Source organism: Coniosporium apollinis (assembly GCF_000281105.1).
Source record: "Coniosporium apollinis CBS 100218 chromosome Unknown supercont1.1, whole genome shotgun sequence".
Taxonomy (NCBI): Eukaryota; Fungi; Ascomycota; class Dothideomycetes; genus Coniosporium; species Coniosporium apollinis.
The window spans coordinates 371,506-394,047 of NW_006913263.1; the positions used below are offsets into that span (position 1 = coordinate 371,506).

The window sequence follows — 22,542 nt, forward strand, 5'->3', positions numbered from 1 at the left end:
GCGCTTACACATGATGTCTTCGAGACAACAAACGCTCCGGTGCTACGAAGTTGAGTGGTTGTCGATTCCAACACCGGTATCCGTAATGGGGCCGATGTAGGGGCCGCCGTGCAAGCTTGACGCAAAGTCAACGCAGAGGTCGCATGGCTCCGAGATGTAAATCTTCGTGTGCATTTCCTGTCGCAGCCGGTCTCGGTATCATCAGTGACCATGCGGCTCTGGCAAAGCGCTGCAAATGGCTGCTTACCCCGAAGTGCCTTCCGCTTCAAACTTTACCGTAGTATCCGTGGGCTTGTTGATAGTTGATCTGGTCGCTATGAGGGGATTTTGCGTCAACCCCATAGCCGCCCATGGGCTGCTGCACATGCCCCACTGTCTGCGCGTGCTGCATGGGCACCGGGGGCGGTGGCACTGATGGCATCAGCGGTGCCGGTGAAGCATTCATGATGGGTGTAGCAGGTGGATATGTATGCGGTGGAGGCGAGGCGTTCAACACGTGGAACTGATGTCCGTAGGTCATCGGGGCTGAGCCCGCTGCTTGCGCGCCTAGCTGTGGGGTTTCCCTTGCCGCTGCGTCCTGCCCTAGCTGCTGCTGAGCCGTGACGTCCCCCTCTGCGTCCGCAAGAATATTTTTGATGAACTTCACGAATTCGTTGCGCACTTGGATACTCCTGGTATACTCCTTAGTCGAGTTCGGCTGATTGCTTTCTATACTTCTTGTCTGGTGCATCGGCTCGGTCACCTGAACACCGTAGACGGATCGGAGAGGAAGCTTGCGAATCTTGATGTCGATAGTTTCAGAGAAAGCAATCCCCTCATAATTCTGATACAGACGGCAGAGCAACAGGTTGATGTTCTCTCCGTACTCTATTCCGTGCAGCTCAAGTCCTCTTTTCAAAGTTTCGGCTAACCAGGCCGCATCTTTCCTGGTGCTGTAATTCAGCTTTCTTGATTGGCCAAGGCCAACTGTTGGAAGATTTTTTAATGTTAGTCTGTAGGCTGGGTTCTGAGCCTGAATGAATCTTTGGTGAAGCTTGATAGACTCTATGGCGTTGAAGAGAGGATCCCACTTGATGGGCCAAGAAGCTTGTGCGATGAGCCGCTGTTCCAGAAAACCTTCCGCGACCTGGATACTGATAACTGGTCGCTTGTGCCTAAAGGGAGGAGCATAGCCATGCCTAAACCGCTCAAGCGTCGACACAACCAGATTAGCCTTAGCCCTGTCGGAAGTGGTAGCGAATATGGTCGACGCGTCCCGGTTGTATCTGCTGAAAGAATTGTGTAGCGTTGCCAGGCCCTTCAAGCAAATGTGTAGGCTCTGCAGCTCTGATAGCACGTGAGGAGTCGGCTCCTGTGTGATCCCAATCTTGGATGTATAGCCATCTAGAGCGATAGCCCAGGCGAGAGCGGCGTTCTCGGGTTCATTGAGGAAGAGACAGGTGTCGCCAAGCCAGCGGGCTGCTGCGAGATCACCATCATCAAGGCTTTCGCCATTGACGTAAGGCCCTCTTTGTACTGATTCGAAAAGTTTCTTCGCCTTGTAAAACTCTCCCTGATAACTGACGCATACGCCAAGAAGGTGGCGGAGTACTCTGATATCAGGCTGGCAGGAGATACCTTTTACATCGATGAATTCTCCAGCTTCCACAGCCTCGATTTGCTGTTGCAGATAACTCTCGGCCTTGCCCCACTGTCGGTTGTTCCAGTGGCGCACAATCAGCTGGGCTGTCCAAATAATGTTGGATTTCTCTAACGACTTGACTGATTCGGAGCTTGTGCTTGATAATGCATTCGTGAGCTTTGGGTCATGTGATGTCTGGTGAGAGGTTGGGGTGGGAACTACCCCATTGGCCTGATGCGGTATGGGATGTGGATGCGGTTGTGGCAATGATTGAGTCCGTAATGCTGTCTGGAGATTGGACACTTGTGGCGCTGGAGGTGTGTTGGAGGCTATGGGCTTTCGCGCCACCTTGTTTGTGGGTAACGCTGGCGCCTCGAAGAGACTCTCGCTCCAGCTGTTCACCGCGGTACCGGAGGAAGCATCTCTGGACGTAGTCGAACAAGCGTATAAGCTGTCATGATCATCTCCTTCAGGTGCTTTTTCCTGCAACATGCCTTCATTGATGGCTTTAATAAACCAATCCAGTATGAACGAGCGGTATTCGTCAGCCATAGTTGCTGTAATCCCCAGATCTTCGAGGTCGCGAATGATCTGTGGCCATGCAGTATCTTCGTCACCGTCCTCCGTTGATGCCCATGAGACCACTGAGCTTGCTTCACGGTGACCGCCACGTATGTCAGCGGCCAGCTGATGCAATGCCTCCTCGATACGTAGTTGAGACGAGTGTATAAGGCTGTCGTAGAAGGCACAGAGCATGGCCACGTTGGAGGTCAACCTCGCGCGTACGTCTCGACCTCCTTGCTGGTCCCAGTTCAGCCTGTCCCAGGTCTTCTTGCTCTTCGAAGACAAGCTGTTGTATTTGTCGATGAGCGCTTCGAGGTCCGTCAACACCTCTCTGCAGCCTTGCCCTCGTTCCAGAAGCTCTTCTTCCTTCTTGTGGTCCAGATTCTGCTTCTTGAGGACATCTGCAAGGTCTTCGAGCGTGTTCTTGAGAGTCCGACATTCGCTGGCCAGGTTGTTGTATTCGCCTGGGCAGTCGCGACCTTGGGACGATTGTTAGCATCGCGACTCACGACAGCCTCGGTGCGCCAGAACTGACATTTGCGATAGACAGCCCATGCCATCTCACCAATTTTGATAAAATCGCCGATATTCACTGGCAAAGCCATGTCTGCTGCTGCCGGCCAGCCAGAGATGACGGAGATTGTGTACGCTGTTTGAAATCGGGACACTCATAGCAGATGAGGATGCGAGCGCTTGACACCCATATTTAGGCCTTCATCTCGAGCAGGCCTGGGGCCGGCAGGACTCCTTGAGCCCCAGCCTTGACTGCGGCTGCGGCGGAGTCGAGCCAGCCTCATTGGTCGGATATATGCCTGCCTTTGCCTGCTTTCCTGAGCTGAAGGTGGGGGCCAGCATCGTACTGAGCTCGCGGGTGACAAGAATGCGCGGACCCTATAATCAGGAAGCAGTAAACCACAACGTAAATAATCAGTTATATAGCTTTCGACATATCAACTAGGTTCTATTATAGCTTCTCGTCTAAGTGTCTTATATCAGAGAACATGTGCACGCTACACAGGATTGATTTAGCCGAGTTATCGCATTCTTGTCACCCGCATGCTCGCGTAAGAACGTCGGTGTGGATCAAGGGTTGCGAGAAGTTATCAAAGCTTGATGCTCACCACCGATATCACGTCCTCAAGGGAGCCCTCGCTGATGCGAATGTCTCCATTTCGCCCAAAGGCCGGCCTAAAAAGGCGGTTGCCGCGTTATAGCCGCTTCCGTTCTCAAGACCACGTCACGGTTGAACTGGACTTGGGATTCTTTTGCGGGTGAATGAACCAGCCCGGTTCTATGCGATAGAGATCGTGAGTTACTCAGCAGCGTAACACTGTCGTGCATCGATGACTAGAAGTTTTCTTGAGCTGGGAACTGCGGTTCGTCTGTTCACCGTCACGTTCACAACGAGCGCTCCATACGGCAACATCTTTTTTGAGTGATCCTTGAAAGTCAGGCTTCTGAGTTATCGATAGCTACCCAGGACATGACATCACATTGGAATTGACACATGTCAATGTGTGTAAACTTAAATGCGGTATCAGTCGCAACGGTTTCCAGTAAACTGTTCTATATCAAACGCGGAAAGTGCAGACTTCGCGCTGTGAGATCTAGCCATGAATATTGCCAGCAGCAGAACGCCATCAGGCCCCAAGCCGAAACTGAAACCACACCAGTACGCTACAAAGGGCACAGCGCTCCAAAAGGTCCGTTCCATTGTGAAACGGTACCTGAGTATCCATTGACTCTCCACCAGCACGTATCCTTCTGGGACCGCAACAAAGACGGCATCATCTACCCCTGGGAAAGCCATGCCGGCTTCCGCGCCCTAGGCTTCAACTTCCTCATCTCGATCACCTCAGCGCTCGCGTTCCACATCCTGCACGTCAGCTATCCAACATCGCCATACTGGATTCCTGACCCTCGCTTCCCCGTGTACCTAGAGAACATACACTGGGCGAAGCATGGCAGCGACACCGAAAGCTTCGATGAAGAGGGGAATTTCAACGAGGGGAAGTTCGAACACATCTTCGAGAAGTATGACAGAGACCAGAAGCAGGGATTATACTTCTCAGAGATCGTGGACATGTGGCGCGGCAATAGGAACGTGTTCGATTTCGTGGGATGGGCCTTCCAGGTCTTCTTGTGGAGTTATCTGTGGATGCTGGCAGCGGACGAGGCGGGCGTGCTGCACAAGTCGGACGTAAGGCGGCAGTACGATGGAAGTCTATACTACGAGATTGAGAGGAGGCGGAAAATGGGAGAACGCCTGCCATGGTGGAGAGGCGGCGCTTTGTTTGGTATTCTCTAGACTTTTTGGATCTCCGGTCGCGCTTCCGAATAATAGCCTGGTATTTCAAAGTCCACTTTTACCCATTTGCCTTTGAGTCTTCTGATCCTTGTCAGCCTTTGGCCTGCTGTGAAAGTGATGGACTCCGTGGTGGTTTTGGCTTTCAGCAGTTCCAACAACCCGTCCGACGGCTCGTAATTAGGGTGAAGAGCGGGGCTGGTACCCCATGGCATAGTGATGTTGATCGTTCTCAGCTTCTGCATGGACTGTAGAAAGAGCCTCATGCGTTCTTCGAACTCTTCGCGCGAGCAAGGTTCCAGACGGTTTGTGCCGTTGTCGTTCATGTCAACGTATATCTTACATTGGCGAATACTCTGTAGATGGGTAGGGAAGTTCCAGATTGAGGATTCCTTGGCGTTGTAGAACTGGACATAGAAAAATATGGTGGTTCGCTCGAAGAAGGCCTGGGCGTATTCGTCGCTGATATGACGGTTCAATAAGAGGATATGATGGCAGCTTCTCAGGGTGTAGGTTCGCGGCTTGTACAGAGTCTAGCATATGTGTTAGCGGGCTAAAGAGCTCTGTTTAGTCGACGACGGTAGCCCAAAACGAGTGTCTACTGGTTCGAGGGGCAGGGAACCTGGATATGGGTGCCGATGGATTAGACCTACTTCTGGCGTGTATGCGTAGCCCGTAGGTATCTCGTCAAGCATTAGGTTGTAGACCATAAGCCTGATCTCAAGGGGCAGGTCGAGAAAGGTGGTTGCTCCGAATGCCATTGTGCACGCTGTACGACAATCTTCTGCACCAGCAAAATGGTTGCGAAAGCTCCTGGGCATAGGTTTGCAATAGCTATCTTGGTGCGCCAAAGGCTGGAAACGAGACGTTTGCTCATAGCGCAAGGCTGCAACGTGCTGCGCGCACGTGATGAAGTGTCAAGCCCTCTGGCGCAATGCTGCCTGAGGATCCCAACGACAAAAATTGCCAGACTTAAAATCACCAAGCCACGAATCCATCATCATGTCCACCACCACCACCCTTACCAGCCATTAATCCTACTTGCAACAGGTTCATAACAACCTCGACATCTCTTTTCACGCGCATCCTACAGCTGAACGCGGCGTCGTAGCTCTCGAGTTTGGCGATCTTTGTCAACAATCTCGGAAGGCGCAGGGATACGAGATCACTACGGGAGAATCCTACAGGTGTTGCACGGATCGGCGCCCGCTCGAGGGCCTTCGAGGTTGATTACAAAAGACCGCGAAGAAGCATAGTTTCGTCCAACCACGTCTATTCAAGCCAGCCCTTACCATCACCACGTGACGAACTCCAGCACCGAAGCTCTTCACACGCGTTCAGACGCAAAGATCACTACCATAATAGATAGCAGATGGGTTAAGATTGCTAAGGTATCATATTTATACATGATATCAAAATATGCAACACTAAAAAGGCGATATTTTAGCGGTTGCGATGATAGAATTTGCGCGCTGGCTGCCTCTAGGAGCATAAACTTTTGCAGTTAATGGGTCTTCGAGCAGGCGCCGATCCGTGTAGATCCAAACGGACCAATGGCGCTCATGTACGGACGCAGGACCGTACCTGGCTGACAAAATTCGCCCCCACTCCAAAGCTACAAACTGGGTTAACCATCGATTGAAAGTTTATCGAACACGATCACACAGCTGAGTCAAAAGTATCGGTAGAAGCAGACGCCAGAGACCCTATAAACGTGTCGTAGGCATAGTTAGTAGTGTACCGGCTGATGTAAGGGTCTTAGTGAACATGCGTGAGTTCTGGTGATTCTGGAGTTTAGCGAATTTTGTCATCCTGGTGGACGCCGAACCACGACGGCAGCGCCGGCCCAACTCCTAGCCGTTGACCGCGCGGCTGTTTAGCTTCACAGTCAGCTCGTCTGTAAGCAGACAGAATCTTAAGTCCGCTGAACGGCCGTAAGGCTAAATGCTGATATTAGGGTCATGGGATAAGTATTCGTTTGCAGCGCGACTGCAGCTTTCCGCCTTTCGTGTTTCCAATCTTCATCCTCTCAGCAATTGTACAATCGATCTCGTATATACCGTGTCGCGACTATATTGAAGAGCACACGCCCTGACAAGGAAGCTTACCGTACATCTACCCGCCATGTCAGCCATTCCTATGGACTTTGTCAACCTCGTGCCGCCCTCTCCCACCAAGCCAAAGTCGCAATGGATGAAAGCATACGCGCCCGTCTTCGGGCCGCTGAACGGCCAAGCGCTTTCGGTATAACACCATGCTGGCTCCATGAGATCATTCGAACGTCCTATCTGACAACACAAGGGCATCCGTGACCAATTCACCATCAGCACCTGGCTCAGCCTAGGCGCGATTCTTCAGACCGCCGCATATATGCTTATCGGGCGGCTCAGTCTCCTTCCCGCATTCGCGCTCGTCACATATCGCATTCTAGACACGTTTCTTATGACTGTGGGCGTGAAGCACAACCCCGGCATGGACGGCGTCATCCTGAACAAGTTCGCCGCTGCGTTCCCGGACGCTGAGGGGAAGTTCGGGAAAAAGCCCGCCCGGGATGGCGTGGTGTGCTTCCTCATTGGCGCCAGGTGTAACCAGTAGGGATCCATGGGTGCTGATGGTACTAATAGACACGGCTTGCTGACGCGAGACAGCCCACTCGGACTGCTTGGTTACGGATACAAGGACCTAGGGAAGTTCTTCGAGGCAACCACGGAGGCGTGTGAGGGTAAGCCTACCGGTAGCACACACAGTCGGCAACACTGACTAACACTCCCCAGCTCATGCCGACGAGTATGGCCTTTTAGGACTGTCAAGCTGGATCAGCAACGGCGAGCGAGCAACCGGCAACGAAATCATGACGGTAATGTACTTCAAGGACGTCGAGGGACTGCACAAGTTCGCGCACGGCCCCTCACATCGCAAGGGCTGGGAATGGTGGAACAAGAATTTGAGGAAGTTGCCGCACCTCAGTATCTGGCACGAGGTCTTTGCGGCGCCGGCCGGGCATTGGGAGGGCATCTATGCAAACAGCCACCCCACTGGTCTCGGTATGTGGAGAGGGACGAGTTCGGTCAGGATATATGCTGACTTTCAAAGGCGCTACTGCAACACGCGTCGAACTGCCGGCATCGGAGAAGGGTTCGGCGGAGACTGCGTGGTTTAGTCCAATTGTGGATGCGAGGAAGGGCGTTCTGAAGACGAGCGCAGGTAGGATGACAATGTCTAACGGTGACGACCACGACAAGTACGGCGATGATCCGTACGAGAACTATGGTCAGTAGGTTAGCGGAGAGACCAAGTCAGCTAATGCGGGCAAGGAGATGCGGCACTCGCCAGCGTCCTTTAGCGTTCATGGCGTTCTCATTGTCTTACTTGCTGTAACAGTACGAACGGTGCGAATTCGAATGAAAAAACATCCAGCCATGATGAGAAAGACGGTGCAGGCCGACCGGAGAATAGCGTGCAGCACAACAGAACAAAGCGCCGCCCCCACTAACATCCTGGTGACATATCCTGAACGCCATGATCAAAGACGTCAAGCGCATTGACAACAGATAGAAGACGCGGTTCAATACCGCCTGGTGAGATGGTCAAAGCCCTGGAGATGTTAGAACAGTCAAGACATTTCTCCGAGAATGCTTACGTAGATTGGCTTTCCAAGCTATCACGTATGATTCATCAGCAATCCTCTCAACAGCGGCAGAACAGTTTGACAGCAACTTACACGTTTGAGTACCCACACAACCTGCGTACTGTCAGCGGGGCCCTTTATATCAAACACGAATATGTGCACTCACGTCGTCGACTGTGACCGTTTTCCTATTGCAGTGTTCTGCTTCGTGTTAGATCGACAGAAACACAACACGTGCAGGGGGGAAACGTACCGACAATCGCTGAAACCTCTCTCATGATCTACGAGCTGAGTGTCAGTCAAAGTACTTGAGAAGAGGGACGGATACTGATCAACGCACATCTTCGAGACGTTTCTTCACGACAGCGCGAGTTTCGTCATAAATTTGAGCGGAGATACGCTTCACACCTCCACGGCGTGCGAGGCGACTAAGAAAGACGTGAGCTGGGAATCGTGGGTGCTGCGAAGGAAGGACGAGAAGTGCTGAGGGTGTGAGAGACGCGTATGCCAGTCTCTTGACGGAAGTCAATCTTGAATGAACCAGAAAGCAGCAAACTGTTCCATAGAAGACGCGCGGTGACTTTGACGATTTGATATTGTGCCACTTTGTTAGGACGTAAACAACTAACAGCCGCGATGGATTGATTGCTCAATGTGTACGCACCGAATAGCAGGCTTGGTGATGCCCTGAATATTGTCTCGGAGTATCCTCCTACAGTATCCGGCATTAGCAGAGACCTTGACGGAGTCGTAACGTAGGCCTAGGCAGTAAAGATGGAAGGTCCGGATTATCGACTTGCCTATGTCTCTTCGGGGTCTTGACGGCGGTTCCTGGCGGTCCCTTTCCGAGCCCGAGTCCCCTGCCTCCAGGGCCTTGATGCGGTGCGCTACTGCTCAGAGCGGGCCTCACCATGTTGACTGGCTTTTTTGACGTTTGAGAGTGGATGGTCTGCGAAGGAAGGAGATGCGAAGGATGAGAGGAGCGGAAAGCGGGCAGATATGAGTTTCAGACAACGTGAAGTGAAACGTGAATTCTTCGCATCTTGACGGCTCCGTGAGTGAACACACTTTCGCTCTCTCTAGTTCACTGTGGCTGGCGAAGCGCAAGGACTCCGTTGGAATCTAGTTGCTGGTCGGTTTACCTGTGTTGACTATTGCCAGCATCGTAGAGCCGGGCCGCAGGCGAAAAGGCGCCGCATCGTGACTTTTATGGGCCGTGCACGGGCCACCCAACGCGAGAGGTTGCTGGTCCCTTGTCATGAGTTCTTCCGAGTACTGGCAGTTCGAAGTGTGTGTTAAGGTAAGTAGACGACTAAACAGATGCCTGAAGGTGACGTCTATGGACCACTTTCTGTAATGCTAATGACCGCCAGCGATAGCGAGCCCATATCCAGAACTTCATGTCCTCTTATCCAAGTCCGTCCTCCGTCAAACTTAGTTCCTGCTCTCCACATATTTCACTGAAAATGCAGACAATAATGCGACGAATCAGCGCGTCTACGCAATAAGTATCATGAGATGAAGGTTGCCTCGGTGAACAACAATCCGTCTTCTTCCTTGACTTCGTCTCCGATCTTCACCTTTAGTGTAAGCTTCGGTGCGTACTACAACACGTCAATAATCCACCTATCGAGAGCTTGATAAGGAGACCAACTTGGTAGATGTACGGCTTTGTGCCTGCCGCACTGGCGACAATAGCCTTCACGAACGGTGGGACCTCAGCCATCACGTCGACCCGGTCAAGTCGCGTGCCTAAAGAACCGCCGAGATCTGCTTGAGCCTCTTCGCCGTCCTTGGTCTTGCCCTCCCAATGATAGTTCGCTGCACCGGGTTCGGGCCAGTCGTTGTCCGGGTCGCCTTTGATCTCCGTGTGCTTCACCGTACTCGAACTGCCAGCAAATATGATTCCGTCGTCTGTCGCAACACCGCCAACGCTGACGACTGTAGATCCGTAGGAAGGAGGCGTAACATATTCCATCATCACGGCGGAGTATGTGGGAGACTGGAAGTTGACAAAGTTCCACCGTGCGGCTACACCACCGGGCATCAGCTTCCGTACGTCTTATTGTCGCACCACAAGTTCCCCTACCTGCGTGATGTGGCTTCATTCCTTGCAGAGCGTGCACGAAAAAAGCTTTGCCATTGAAGTTGACTTCCCCTGTTTGTGTCATCATGCTGCCCTCGACTCTGCATCTTGGCCAGAAAGCATGGCGCATTGAGCCCCAGGGCGCCTTCGGATCGGTGCCGAAATAGCTCGTTCCGTTCTTTCCTACCACGAACCCAGGCGCGACTCTCGATACTTTTAGATCAACCACGCTCCTCCTGTTGGTCGACGACTTGATAGTGTAGGATGACCCATCCTCAGATAGTTCTAGTGCGCAGCTGTCGGCGTAGAAGGAAAACTTTGAATCGTCGAAGCGGTAGTTCTTGAGTGGATCGCTTGCCCAGAGGTTCGGCGTCTTCCCGTCCATGTAGTGAATCTTGCTGTTGAACTGGCACGTAGTCCGGATGCCTCTGCGGGCATTTAGCAGGACTAACGCGCCGCGGTCTGAGTTTTGTGCCTACCCTACATTGCTGTATATCACCTGCGCCATTCCAATGTGCCCGCTATCGGCCATGAGATAGAACGTCTGCGTCTCAACGGACGTTGAATCCATGGCAACCCATCGCAGGTCCTCTTTCGTCAGCTCCGTGTAGGGAACGTCCTTCGCTTGCTCGGTGACGGATTGTATCGCGGAGGGTCCGTAGATGGGCTCTTGGGTGCCGGCCACATTGGCCAGCCTGGGAGGTTGCGAGACTCGTCAGCTGCAAGGGCTCGTGATCGTGCAGGGAGCTTTGACTGACTGTTGTTTGGCCCAGTTCATCATCTTGAGCCGTGTGGTCGCAGAGTGGGGCTGTGTGGTGTGGAAAGTGGCTTTCTATGGGGCCTTCTAGGGTGCGAAACGGCGAAGGTGGGACTGGAGGGCGATCGGAACGGGCGGTCTACGTTTGTCTAGGTCGAAGAGTTTGGCAGGAAAGGGTCTCTGCACATGCGAATGCGGCGTTGGGAGTGGTGGTCTGGAGGCCGCAATTGGATGCGACGGGAACGGGCCTTGGGGCCTTGGGGGAGCGTTTCGCGCGACGCATCGCTCTCTCCCGCCGATGCCCGCCAACCCTGCGAGGGCAGCACGGGCAGCCAGGCGTCATCAGCAGAAATGCCCCACCAAGCAGTAGCACCACCACCACAATAAGTCTCTGGCGACTTGCTGCTGCTCCCCGTCCTGTCCCTTGCCATTCAGATCTCATAGGTACAGGTACCTGTTCGGCTCTCTCACTGCAAGCGGTGGCGCTACCGCTCCAGCGACGCCTCGTCAATTCTGCATTCATTGTCACAGCTGTTGCTACGTGCCGCTACGCATCATCGCTACCGAGCCCTTCCAACGTCCCGGCGCCATCCGCAAATACGACCTGTTCGGATGCTTCTCCGCCGTGACATTCACTCAGAGAAGCTCCAGATGCTGATGAACTCGACATTTTGACCAGCGAGGCAAACCAGGGCATCGTATCATTCGTAACCGCGATCCGTATCTCCAAGGCGGCACAAGATACCACTTACTCTCGCTTGGATAAGGGACCATCGCCTACCTATCGTCGTAGCGCAGCGGGCTCGAGAAACACCATTCTTTTTCTGATACAGAGAGCCCAAAAGAGGCGCCAACACCTCAAAGACCGGTCCCCTGCGTGAGCCGAGACCTTTATCTGTACGTTCCACCGCAGCTGCAGACACTCTGGGTGGCCGGCTACTGTCGGTGACCGCATTTCTTGCACGTGTTGATACCTTACGATGAAAGAGCGCAGCGCAATTCATCATGTAATACGCTAAGCAAGCTCCAGTTCTGCCTTTCATACAGCCTAAACACGATACAATGGCCGCCCAGCAACCCTATGACGGGCCGCAGCAGGTCCGATTCAGCTCAGCAAACCAGGAAATAGAGCCGGTCCCAAATGACCAGAGCGTGGAATTCCTCGGGGCTCCCGACTATCGACAAAGGAATGACCTCAGTCCGGAGGAGTTGCGAAACCTGTCGGCCAATTTGCAAGCCTCGCGCCTTCAATCTAGGAGAATGGAGCATTTTGCTTTCGAACCCGTGTCTCTTCCGTCGTCGAGGGTATGTGGAGCCTGTTGCGCCTCTTGGAACTGCATGTACTGATATTTAAGTGCAGGCGCCTTCGAGAAACGCATCGCCTTCACGAATGTCAGGCCATTCCGCCGCCCCCTCTCCCGCGGCCTCTCCTCACGTTGGTCCCATGCATACTCCGCCATTGACGCCCTCCGGGACATATGTGAAAGAAGTTAGAGGCAGTGTAGGTAGCAATATAGGCGTTCAGCGGGCTCCAGACCCCGCTACCATGACGCCGCAAATCTCTCCGCCTCATGAGCCTCCGCCAACGTCGATGGGCAACGTGTATGAGAAGAAGAGAGTTGGGTCTGCTGCTTCACCGCCGCGCCTATCGCCAAATACGGCAGAGACTCATAGACGGCCGGCGTCATTGTCGGATGTGAGTGGGGTTGTGCCCAGCCATCCTGGGCATCCTCGAAACTTTTCCATTGGCCCGACTGGCGATTCCGTGCCAGTATCGCGCGAAACCAGTCCCTCAGGCACTCCTGGTACTTCGACACCGTACAGCAGACCGTTCACACCAGCTGGTGAGCGAGAGGACCCATATGCTCGGAACAAGCGACCTCCGCAGTCCCGGAATGTGGACAGTATCGATGCCAGGTTTCACTTTTTCAGAGCACACAACAAAGGCAAAGACCCCTCACCATCGTCATCTACTACCCAATTGCCCCGCTCTCGCGGCAGCGGCGTGGATTTGAAGTCGTTAAACGACAGCAAGCGCCACAGCATTTTTGGTGGGAGCAGGAAGCATGACGATAGCGACCAAGAAGACAGGGCGCATATGGAGAAGAAGCATGGGTCTATGTCTGAGCTGAAGCGTTTCTTCAAGTTGGGTGGCCACAAGCACAAGGAAAAGCGAGCTCGGTCGCCCGCTAAATCCACCAAATCTGGAACTCGCACACCACCGTCGCACACCGGATCCATCAGCGTGCCTTTCGCCGACGACCATGGACTGGAGAGCAAGTACGGCAAGTTCGGAAAGGTGCTAGGATCTGGTGCTGGAGGCTCGGTCCGACTCATGAAGAGAAGCAGTGATGGAGTAACTTTCGCCGTGAAGCAGTTCCGCCCCCGACACTCCTACGAGACCGAAAAGGAGTACAACAAGAAAGTCACCGCTGAGTTCTGCGTTGGCTCAACTCTGCATCACGGCAACATTATTGAGACCATGGACCTTGTCCACGAAAAGGGCAACTGGTACGTGGTCATGGAGTACGCCCCCTATGACTTGTTTGCTGTTGTCATGACGGGCAAGATGAGCCGTGAGGAAGTCACCTGCACATTCCTGCAGATTCTTAGCGGAGTGACATACCTCCACGACATGGGGCTTGCACATCGCGACTTGAAGCTGGATAACGTAGTGGTCAACGAGCACGGGATCATGAAGATTATCGATTTTGGCAGCGCGGCTGTCTTCCAATATCCGTTCGAGAACGATCTCGTGCTTGCATCCGGTAAGTTACTACCTCTCGTCCGGCTTGGAGCAGTACTAATCTAGGCATAGGCATCGTCGGATCTGATCCTTATCTTGCGCCCGAAGTCTATGACCTTCCCAAGTACGACCCGCGGCCCACCGATGTGTGGTCGTTAGCAATCATCTACTGCTGTATGATCCTGCGCCGCTTCCCATGGAAAGCTCCGCGGCTCTCAGATAACTCATACAAGCTCTTTGTCTCCGAGCCGTACGACATTCCTCGGCGGTCAGGTGAAATCAGCAGGTCATCCGTAAGTCTTGACCAGACTGCCCGCGACAACAGGAGCAGCCGAGTAGGCCCGCAGTCGGAGCCGGCCTCAAGAGCCCCCAGTGGCGTTGGCGACGGCGAGAGCGGCGCACCCGCCACAGACGAGAGCAGGCCTGCTGGTACCGCCAACGGGCAGCAGCCGCAGCAGCAGCAGACTATCAAAGGGCCGTGGCGATTGCTTCGACTGCTCCCTCGTGAGACTCGCCATATCATCGGCCGCATGCTCGAAGTTGATCCCAAAAGGCGCGCCACGCTTGAGGAGATCCTTGAAGACCGATGGATCGCTACCAGCCCGGTCTGCCGTCAAGAGGAGGGCGGCCGAGTCATCAGAGCTGAAGGCCACGAGCATACGCTGGAGCCGGGCTCGGCGGTTAGCGCGCCCCCGTCGAAAAACAAGTAGAGCCACTGCCGTTTTTGTGTCATTTTGATGTTCTTTCCTTCATCTTTGGGCTTCGCTTGGTGGAAAATTGACTACTCGCATTGATGGAGTTGACTGTGAATTCGGGAACAGCTGAGAGGGTTGAGTTGGATAATTCAGTTGAGTCTTGCGACTAATGACGGTACACAGGCGACGGATAGCATGTTTCCAGTGCGTCGATGCCATCGTTATTGTCCAAGACGCTGTTCGTTTTTGAGGGTCTCGTGCATGGTGGGGGCGGCAGTTGTCGAGCGGTACGGAAGCGGGCAGAGTACCAGCGCGGAGGTCGCTGAGGAGCATGGAGTTCTAGTTCGGTCTCTGTTACTGTGCCTCAAGAGATGTGGTTTGTAAATAATCAGTATCCGTTCTCTGACCAGATCCACAAAGTCACGTGCCATGCGTAAGCTTCTCTTATGCGCTCACATGCCGGCCTTATGCATGGCTGTAAGCTTATCCCTACACCAAGCTGCATGTCTCCAATCACCAATCCTCTGCTACACAGCTATCGCCATCGCCTCCAACACGTCTGATACAGACGATGAAACCGTCGCGCATCCGCCCGCTCTATGGCGCGAATAGTCCCTATCTAATGCACGGCAGATCCGGCCCAGCTTGGCGACTGAGTGCCCGCATACGAGCACGCGGCACGGTTATCACTTAGAACTGAGCATGGCTCCCGACGTCGCTTCTCTTTCTTCAAGCCTCCGGAAGGTGATTGAGTTTCAATTCCATACTGGGTTACTATGGTGCGCCGCCCCGTTTACATCGAAAGACCCCAAGCTCCGATAGATGGGACACAAAGTACCGCCTGCCCCTCCGCCGAGGGATACTCGTATCACAACAGTATTGCGAACGGCGTGCCAGGCTTCAAGACCTCTGCCAGTAAGCTCAGTCTTCCTCGCGCTCTATATCCAGAGATCACACCCTACCCTGCTCTCCAACTACAACCCTCCCTTCCCAATCCCTACCATTGCACTACCAAATCCACCTACTGATACTCTGATCAGCCTTCCTAACCTCCCTCTCCGCCAACCTCCTCCTCCCCGACGCCTACGACCCCAACGCCCCCTCTCCCCTCTCCACCCCTCCCAGCATGCGCGCCAGCACCGAGCTCTCCTCTTCGACGCACCTCCCACCCCCTTCACCGCTCGCCTTCGCCTTTGCTGCCTCCTCCACAGATCTCCCTCCCGACAACCTGGGCGCTTCCTTACTAGGGCTGTCCGCAGGAATCTCAGCGGGACTCTCAGCAGGGAAGCGGGGCCCAGCCACCGTCTACACGACAGCAACCACCGACGCCGAGAGAGCCGCTGCGCTCCAGCTCGTGGCCGACAGCGTAGCAACGCAGCGGCGCATCGCCTTCCTCGCCGTGCTGTCGCACCCGGCCGTGCTGGGCACGTGCGCCATGCTCCTGGCGCTGGTAGCGCGGCCGCTGTGTCGCTGTCCTAGCTCACTCGCGCTCTTTGGCCTACCTTTCGCGGTGCTGACCGTTGCGGCGCTTGTGGGCCTCAGGTGGTGCACGTCGGGGTACACGGCGCTGGCCGGGGAGATCGACTGGGCGTGGCTGGGGGGCGATGCGGTGATTATTGCGAAGGCGGCGAGGAGCGGGGAGGTTGTTGGGGTGGTGGTACTAGGGTGGGTATGTGGGGGGCGGGGGAGCGGACGGAGGCGGCATAAGGGGAGAGGGGCTGTAAGGGCGTGGGCGGTGAGGTCGGGGTATAGGGGGAAGGGGGTCGGAGGTGGGTTGTTGGAGGAGGCGGTGAGAATTGTGGGGGAGAAGGGCGGTGAGGGGGTGGGATTTGCGGAGGGGCATGCGCGTAAGTTGAGGCGCTGGATGTGGGATTGGGGTTTGAGGGAGGTTTGCTGACGTGGATGCAGATTCGGAGAGGGTGCTGAAGAGTTGGTTCAATGGCGTCTTTGATAGGAGGGACGAGCGGGCCCGGAGGGCGTTGCAGGATATCGTGACTTCGAAGGCTAGTTTTGGAAGGAGGAGATGAGACGTTTAGGAAGGGCAAACTACGAGATGTGGTTCTCACGATATATAGAAGCTCCTTGCTTTATGGTTCAAACGGACGCCGTGATATTGACGCATAGCTAATCCAAGCCTAGCAGTGAGAGAGAATGGATGAGGATACATCCAAGACAAGTGGTTGCATCTGCGCATGTTAGTCGAAATGGATGCCGTGACGGCGACGCACACTTGATTGAAGCACAACGCCGTCATCCTGCTATGCAGTCTGTCAGTCCTAGGTTTTTTCCAGAGGGTAAGACGGGCACGAAGGCCATTTGAGATTAGGCAAGTAGACGTTCTCTATGTTGCTTTCTACACGTATCCGCAGAAAACATTGGAAATTGTCACCGCTATTCCCCTGAGAGATCCTCGTTTCTTTACTCCATCTACGCAAGACGGCTGTGACCCAGCTACAAGCACACAAGATCTCTAGTCGTCCTCAGCGTTGCGCGGTGCTCAAACTCAAATGCTATTCCCTTCTCCAAAACAAATCCAAGAATCAATCTCATGGTGCACACCCCCCACGCAAAAGTGAAACATCAAAGAAACGGCAAAACTCATAATCCTCCACCACGAGGGTGAAGAACGTCCGCGAGGAAACCCCCCTCCTGCCGAAGCAGCTGAGAGAACATCAGGTTTATTAAGCGGCTTCTAAATTTCGCTGGAGATTGAAACTATTAGTGTTAAAGCGAAGTACAAACGCGATTCGAACTGAAGACCATGCCACAACGGTAATGCCCGCCCGAGTTAGATTTGACGGATATTTCCACTAGAGCATCGATCCGGGTCCGTTGGGCGAAAGTGAGAGTGAACTTGTTGACATATAAAGAAAGGGCACTGTGCGTAGGGCTGGCGCCTGGCATGATCCAGGCCGCTCAAACGTCGCTTTCATTATCTCCTCCCATCACTTCCGGACTATTTCCTCCGGAGCGGCTTTCGGTCTTTCTCTTGCCTGAGACTATTCTAGGGGTTCGAAGGCTCTCGTCTCTTCTTGACCTCTTCATTTCATAGCTTCTTTTCCACAGAGGACCTTTCATCCTTTCCTTCTACCCAACATCATCACATAGCGGTTCTTCCGCCCTCGCTCTTCTGTGTGTCGGGGTCTCTTGCGTGTAACACTGTTACAACCCCTTCACATCAACCACAGTACCAAGGCACCTCGAAAAATTTCCTTCAGGAAGGTCTATCCATTGTACCAAGGCCGCGGCCGCTGACGTCAAAGGATACTTCAAGGAGAATCCTAGAACAACAGCGACAGCTGAAGGTTCCACGCATTCGAGGACTCCTCAACCATTCTGCACAAGCGGACACGGCGAACAACTCAGCAGTCATTGGAGCCATCCTTGAAGACCTCGTCCGCAGTTCAGTCACGTAGTCAGGGGCCGAAAACTGGACAGCGGGTGACAGAACTCGTCGCTTCAGGCGTCACAACCGGAGAAGCCTCCTCCTTTGAGTCTCAGCGAAGAACGAATGAACTCCCTTCCCAGAGCAACATCCAACTCCATTCAACAGAACGGACCGTCGCCACTGATCAACCCTCGAGCACTAATTCATCCTCGTTCTAAGCGAGAAGCCGCCTGAGAAGTTTGGAGTACAGGACCGAACGTTAAGAGATTCCAGAAGTGCGGAGGCCTCGTCATTGGCAGGCCAAACCGGAGGCTCCGTCACCATGCCAGCTCCTAGGTCCGCAAGGTCCGCAAGGTCCGCAAGGTCCGCAAGGTCTGCAAGGTCCGCGAGGTCCGCCGCATCAGTCGCCAGCGCGGCTGCTGGTCCGGCGAATCTTGGTGGCAACGGAGGCACTGCAGGAGGAACTCCACCGACAATACAGAACGGCTGGTTCCCGGCATTTAAGAGAGAATACAAGCAGCAACGCTACAACAGAGGTCTGCCATCGAACAAGCTCAGGAGGAAGGTCGATGAGCTACAAGAGACAAGCGATGAGCTCAGCTTCACCAACAGCCGTCTTCATACCAGGGTCAACGACCAGAAGACGGAGCTGGAGCGACTGCGAACAGAAAGCGCAAAACAGCGAACAGCCCTTGCGCGCATCACTCAGACCGAAGAAGAATTCCAGTGGAGGCTGAAAGGGATCCTCTCGAATCTCATGGACAAGATTTCCGGCAACCAGGCCGATTGCGGCATAGTCGAGTACCTGAGGGAAGTCCACGACTATCAGCACGCCAGAGCGGAGGAGGTCATGACTTACCTTACCCGCGCAGCGCCAGATCTGGCGCAGGCCTTGCAGGAGAAGAGAGCAGAACTGGACAGCCAACCTGTTAGCCAGGGGGAACGGAACGTCAGCCCGAATACTAGCCCACCGATCCCCATGCTCGAAGGGCACAGATCGCTGACCCACAGCTCTTCAAGAAGTCCTGAACCAGGCCCATCACGGAAGAGGTCGGGGACGGATTCTGATACGGAAAGCTTGAGAGATATCCCTGCGGGACTAGACTACGACTTCTGGGATGGGAAGGGTGATATCGACGAGGCGTGCACCGACCCGGGCCCGTGATGCTCAAGAAGCAGCGCAGCCCCATCGGAAGAGCATGGTAATCGCAGCAGAACGGTCTAGACAGAGGTTGCGCAGCTTACGCAGCTGCCATTCCACAGATCCCAGGCTCACTTTTGGGATTCTCGGCCGACTTTCTCTAATTCCCACATACATGTTGCTAAAAGCTTTGCTTACGGCTAGCGTGGGGTTGGGAGCCCTTTCTGCTGGAGGAGCGAGGGCGGCGTATCGAGTTGGGTCTCTAGTGCATCTTTATTCCTTTCATCTCTACAGCATACATGACTTTGGCAAAGAGATATTGACTCCGAGGATCGAGAAGGGGCTGTGGTCAGACAAGATTTCCCAGTAGAAGAAGTCTTCCATCTGTCGATCACCACTTAATTAAGACACCATATTCCGTACGTCCCACGTTTGTCCCCCCTGCTGTACTGTGAATGTGAACGTACACAAATTCCTCCCTTAGATCACTCTGTCTGCGACGATGGGACGTTTGCGGAGGATCCCCTGCCAGCCAGGCGGTGAGTTTCTGCCAAGCCGCCAGCCATCACGCTTCCCCGGATCGCCATGAGCTTCTCGCGCCGCGTCGTGTGCAGACAGCGGACGTCGCTTCAGAGACGATGGCTCTCCGTTGAGCCTATATACAGACCCCACTTCTGCCCATGTAGCGCACCGCCTCGGAAGCTCTCACAAAAATGCAGCTCACGAACTTGGCCTCCCGCTGCGACGAGCTAGCCAACCCCAGTCTCGCGAACTTCGGCGTCTCCATGTAGGTTCGAGCAGCTTCCCCGAACTGACTGCTAGCCCTCTGACCGCACTCCAGCTTCATACTCGTCGGCATTCTCGTCTCCTACCTCCCACAACACTACCGCATCATCGCCCGCCGCTCCTCCGAGGGCCTCTCTCCCTACTTCGTCCTACTAGGCACCACATCCGGCACCTGTGCCATCGCAAACATCCTGATTCTGCCCACCAGCCGCACAGATGTGGGATGCTGCCGCGAGATCAGCCCGTTCGCGTGCGGGGCAGCGCTGCTGGGTATTGCGCAGGTGGGCGTGCAGTGGAGCTGCTTCTTCCTGATGTGCGATACCGCCCTCTGGCCCTTTCTTGCCTTGACGCTGGGTAGCTGATGACGCTGGCACAGAATGCTCCTCTTCCTCGTCTTCTTCCCCAGACCCTCGGCCGCAGATTCCGAAAATGACCCAAAGGGACCAACCTACCGCTCCGCCCTCATAGTCGTCGGCGTCAGCATACTGCACTTCCTCGTCGTGTTCCTAGTCTCCATCACCCTCCTCGCGCGCTTCCCCGAAATGCTGCAGCTCTGGGCCAACGTCCTCGGCATCTCCGCCTCCGTGCTAGCCAGCATACAGTACCTGCCGCAGATCTACACGACGTGGAAGCTGCAGGCTGTCAAGAGTTTGAGCATTCCGATGATGTGCATACAGACGCCGGGAAGCTTCGTCTTTGCGGCAAGCTTGGCGGTGAGGCTGGGGAGGGAGGGCTGGAGCGCTTGGACGGTGTATTTGGTTACGGGGTGCCTGCAGGGGGTGTTGTTGGTTATGGGGATTAGCTTTGAGGTTAGGGAGTGGAGGAAGAGGAAAGCGGATGCGGAGGGGAGGGATGAGGTGCGGGGTGAGCGGGCGCCGCTGCTGGGGGATGGCGAAGGAGCCAGGCAGAGGAGTCATGACAGCGCGAACGGTGCTGGTGGCTAGAGATAGTCCAACAATAACACCTACAAAGCAGCACTTGGATGTACTGTATATAAAGTCATGCCTTCTATGCATTGACTTCACTGATGGTAGACCCTACAATGATGTCGGTCACCACTACGAACAACACCAACGATCAAAAGATCTTGCTCAGCACCCGCTTTACCTCCTCCGACTGCTCGGTCTTCGCCTTGGGCTTCTTAGCCTTGACCTCGTTCTGCCTAAAATGCCTCCTGACCTCCCGTTTCCTGGGTGCATCCTCAACCGCAGCAGCTTCGCCCGCAGCCTCATCAGGCCCACCCTCCCCCTTTCCCCTCTCCCTCTCCCTCCTCTTCGCCTCCATCCCCTCCACCATCTTCGCCCTCTCCACGTCCTGCAAAAACAGCCTGTTCTCCCTCCCCGTCCGCGCAATCTCCGTCCTCAACCGCGCCGCGCGTTCCGCATTCTCATTCTTGATCTGCTCCGTCAAATGGTGCCACTTGAACCCCTTCAAATACTTTATATTCCACACATCGTCGTAGTAGTACCCGCCCTTCTTGCCGCCAATGGTGCGCGTGTTCAGCATCTCGGCCACCAGCTTCGCGTCGGACTTGCGGGCGAACTCGACCCAGCCGTCGGTGAAGGTGCGCTTGCGGTTGCCGCCGGAGCGGATGCGGGATTTGTGCGAGGAGGGGTCTTCGGGGGTTAGGAAGAGCCGGTTTATGGTGCCGTGGGGGGAGAGGAGGCGCCGGAGCGTGGTGGGCTTCATGAAGGGCGGGATGCGCGAGATGTAGATGACGCCGGTGCGCTTTGCGGCTCTTTGGGCTTTTGCGAGCTGTGCTGGCGTGAGGGGTTTTAACTTGGTACTTTGGCTGGGCTGGGGAATCGTGGGGTCGTCTTCGATATCTTCCCCCTCGTCGTCCGAATCGTGAGGTACGCCATCCTCGTCGTTCTCGTCGAAGCTGGTGGTGTCGAAGCGGCTGTCTCGTATGGGTCGAGTCTGAATGTTTCCTGCCTGCTCTTCCTCGTCTCTTTCCTCGTTCTCACTCTCCCCTCCCGAATCGCCCTCCTCGTCACTCTCCACTTTCCGCCGTTTGGTCGCTCGACCGCCAAGTGCACCGCCCTTGCTTGCTTCAACAGCCTCAGAGTCATAGCCAGCGTCTTCGTCATTACTCTCTCCAGCATCAAGCCACTCATTTCTTTTGCGGGACGTCATTTCGTATATGCGTGGGTGCAGTTTGCGCGACGGAACCTTAGAGTCGCAGTGCAGAAAACTTGGCGTGGTGATAGGGCTTATCGATAGCACTCTGTAGTTTAGCGTGGATTTCGGCGGATGCTATTTTTGGTTGATGGACTACAGGGAGCACTTCGAGGTACAGTTGCATTGTTACTTCCCATCTGCTACGCTAGCATAGGGCGGTCGCGGATGCAGAGCTCGGCCGAGGGCATTCCCGCGATGTGGAGAGGTTTGAACAGGCATCGTGAGCGCCTCATCGCAACTAGTTTCCAGAAACGGGCAGCGCCTTACGCCCAGCGTTCAGCTGAGCACATGCATGAGGAAGTTCGGATACAGCACCCACGGAACACGTAGGAACGAGCGAGTACGTGTGGTGATGCACATGCATACATAGAGCACAACTCTCCTTCCTGACTTCAGTCCATATATCATCAGCAGTGTAAATCCTTCCACAAATCTCAACAGTCAAAGTCGTTTGAGGAACACAAGCAACCCCCATACCACGAAAACATCATTCAGAACTCTTATCTCATCACAATGTCCCTCTTCACCAACCCCCTCCAATACCACGCCCCCACCACCCCACCCCTCTACCCTCTCCCCCCACACATAACCCGCCTCTCCGTCCCCACTCCCAACGGCACCCTTGAGCTGCTCCACGCCGCCCC

General features: G+C 54.6%; 9 protein-coding genes across 9 annotated transcripts; 6 read left to right on the plus strand and 3 right to left on the minus strand.

Moving 5' to 3' along the window:
• Positions 1–265: 265 nt before the first annotated feature.
• W97_00127 (uncharacterized protein) lies at positions 266–2,790 on the minus strand (the record flags this gene model as incomplete). Its single annotated transcript, XM_007778044.1, has 2 exons — positions 266–2,664; positions 2,721–2,790. The coding sequence occupies 2 exons, from the start codon at positions 2,788–2,790 to the stop codon at positions 266–268; spliced, it is 2,469 nt and encodes an 822-aa protein (XP_007776234.1).
• Positions 2,791–3,798: 1,008 nt separating this feature from the next.
• W97_00128 (uncharacterized protein) lies at positions 3,799–4,493 on the plus strand (the record flags this gene model as incomplete). Its single annotated transcript, XM_007778045.1, has 2 exons — positions 3,799–3,888; positions 3,939–4,493. The coding sequence occupies 2 exons, from the start codon at positions 3,799–3,801 to the stop codon at positions 4,491–4,493; spliced, it is 645 nt and encodes a 214-aa protein (XP_007776235.1).
• A 2,121-nt stretch (positions 4,494–6,614) lies between these two features.
• Positions 6,615–7,768, plus strand: W97_00129 (uncharacterized protein; the record flags this gene model as incomplete). The annotated part of the gene is made up of 5 exons (XM_007778046.1): positions 6,615–6,734; positions 6,792–7,081; positions 7,139–7,212; positions 7,265–7,534; positions 7,584–7,768. The coding sequence occupies 5 exons, from the start codon at positions 6,615–6,617 to the stop codon at positions 7,766–7,768; spliced, it is 939 nt and encodes a 312-aa protein (XP_007776236.1).
• A 1,861-nt stretch (positions 7,769–9,629) lies between these two features.
• W97_00130 (survival factor 1) lies at positions 9,630–10,982 on the minus strand (the record flags this gene model as incomplete). The annotated part of the gene is made up of 5 exons (XM_007778047.1): positions 9,630–9,722; positions 9,773–10,149; positions 10,208–10,632; positions 10,684–10,899; positions 10,963–10,982. 5 exons carry the CDS (start codon positions 10,980–10,982, stop codon positions 9,630–9,632), a joined length of 1,131 nt encoding a protein of 376 aa, XP_007776237.1.
• A 1,041-nt stretch (positions 10,983–12,023) lies between these two features.
• W97_00131 (HAL protein kinase) lies at positions 12,024–14,417 on the plus strand (the record flags this gene model as incomplete). Its single annotated transcript, XM_007778048.1, has 3 exons — positions 12,024–12,266; positions 12,322–13,729; positions 13,780–14,417. The coding sequence occupies 3 exons, from the start codon at positions 12,024–12,026 to the stop codon at positions 14,415–14,417; spliced, it is 2,289 nt and encodes a 762-aa protein (XP_007776238.1).
• A 761-nt stretch (positions 14,418–15,178) lies between these two features.
• W97_00132 (uncharacterized protein) lies at positions 15,179–16,429 on the plus strand (the record flags this gene model as incomplete). The annotated part of the gene is made up of 3 exons (XM_007778049.1): positions 15,179–15,317; positions 15,443–16,249; positions 16,311–16,429. The coding sequence occupies 3 exons, from the start codon at positions 15,179–15,181 to the stop codon at positions 16,427–16,429; spliced, it is 1,065 nt and encodes a 354-aa protein (XP_007776239.1).
• A 1,683-nt stretch (positions 16,430–18,112) lies between these two features.
• On the plus strand, positions 18,113–18,955 carry W97_00133 (uncharacterized protein; the record flags this gene model as incomplete). The annotated part of the gene is made up of 1 exon (XM_007778050.1): positions 18,113–18,955. One exon carries the CDS (start codon positions 18,113–18,115, stop codon positions 18,953–18,955), a length of 843 nt encoding a protein of 280 aa, XP_007776240.1.
• Positions 18,956–19,644: 689 nt separating this feature from the next.
• On the plus strand, positions 19,645–20,661 carry W97_00134 (uncharacterized protein; the record flags this gene model as incomplete). The annotated part of the gene is made up of 3 exons (XM_007778051.1): positions 19,645–19,718; positions 19,773–20,030; positions 20,094–20,661. The coding sequence occupies 3 exons, from the start codon at positions 19,645–19,647 to the stop codon at positions 20,659–20,661; spliced, it is 900 nt and encodes a 299-aa protein (XP_007776241.1).
• Positions 20,662–20,794: 133 nt separating this feature from the next.
• W97_00135 (uncharacterized protein) lies at positions 20,795–21,853 on the minus strand (the record flags this gene model as incomplete). Its single annotated transcript, XM_007778052.1, has 1 exon — positions 20,795–21,853. The coding sequence occupies one exon, from the start codon at positions 21,851–21,853 to the stop codon at positions 20,795–20,797; it is 1,059 nt and encodes a 352-aa protein (XP_007776242.1).
• Between the last annotated feature and the right edge of the window lie 689 nt (positions 21,854–22,542).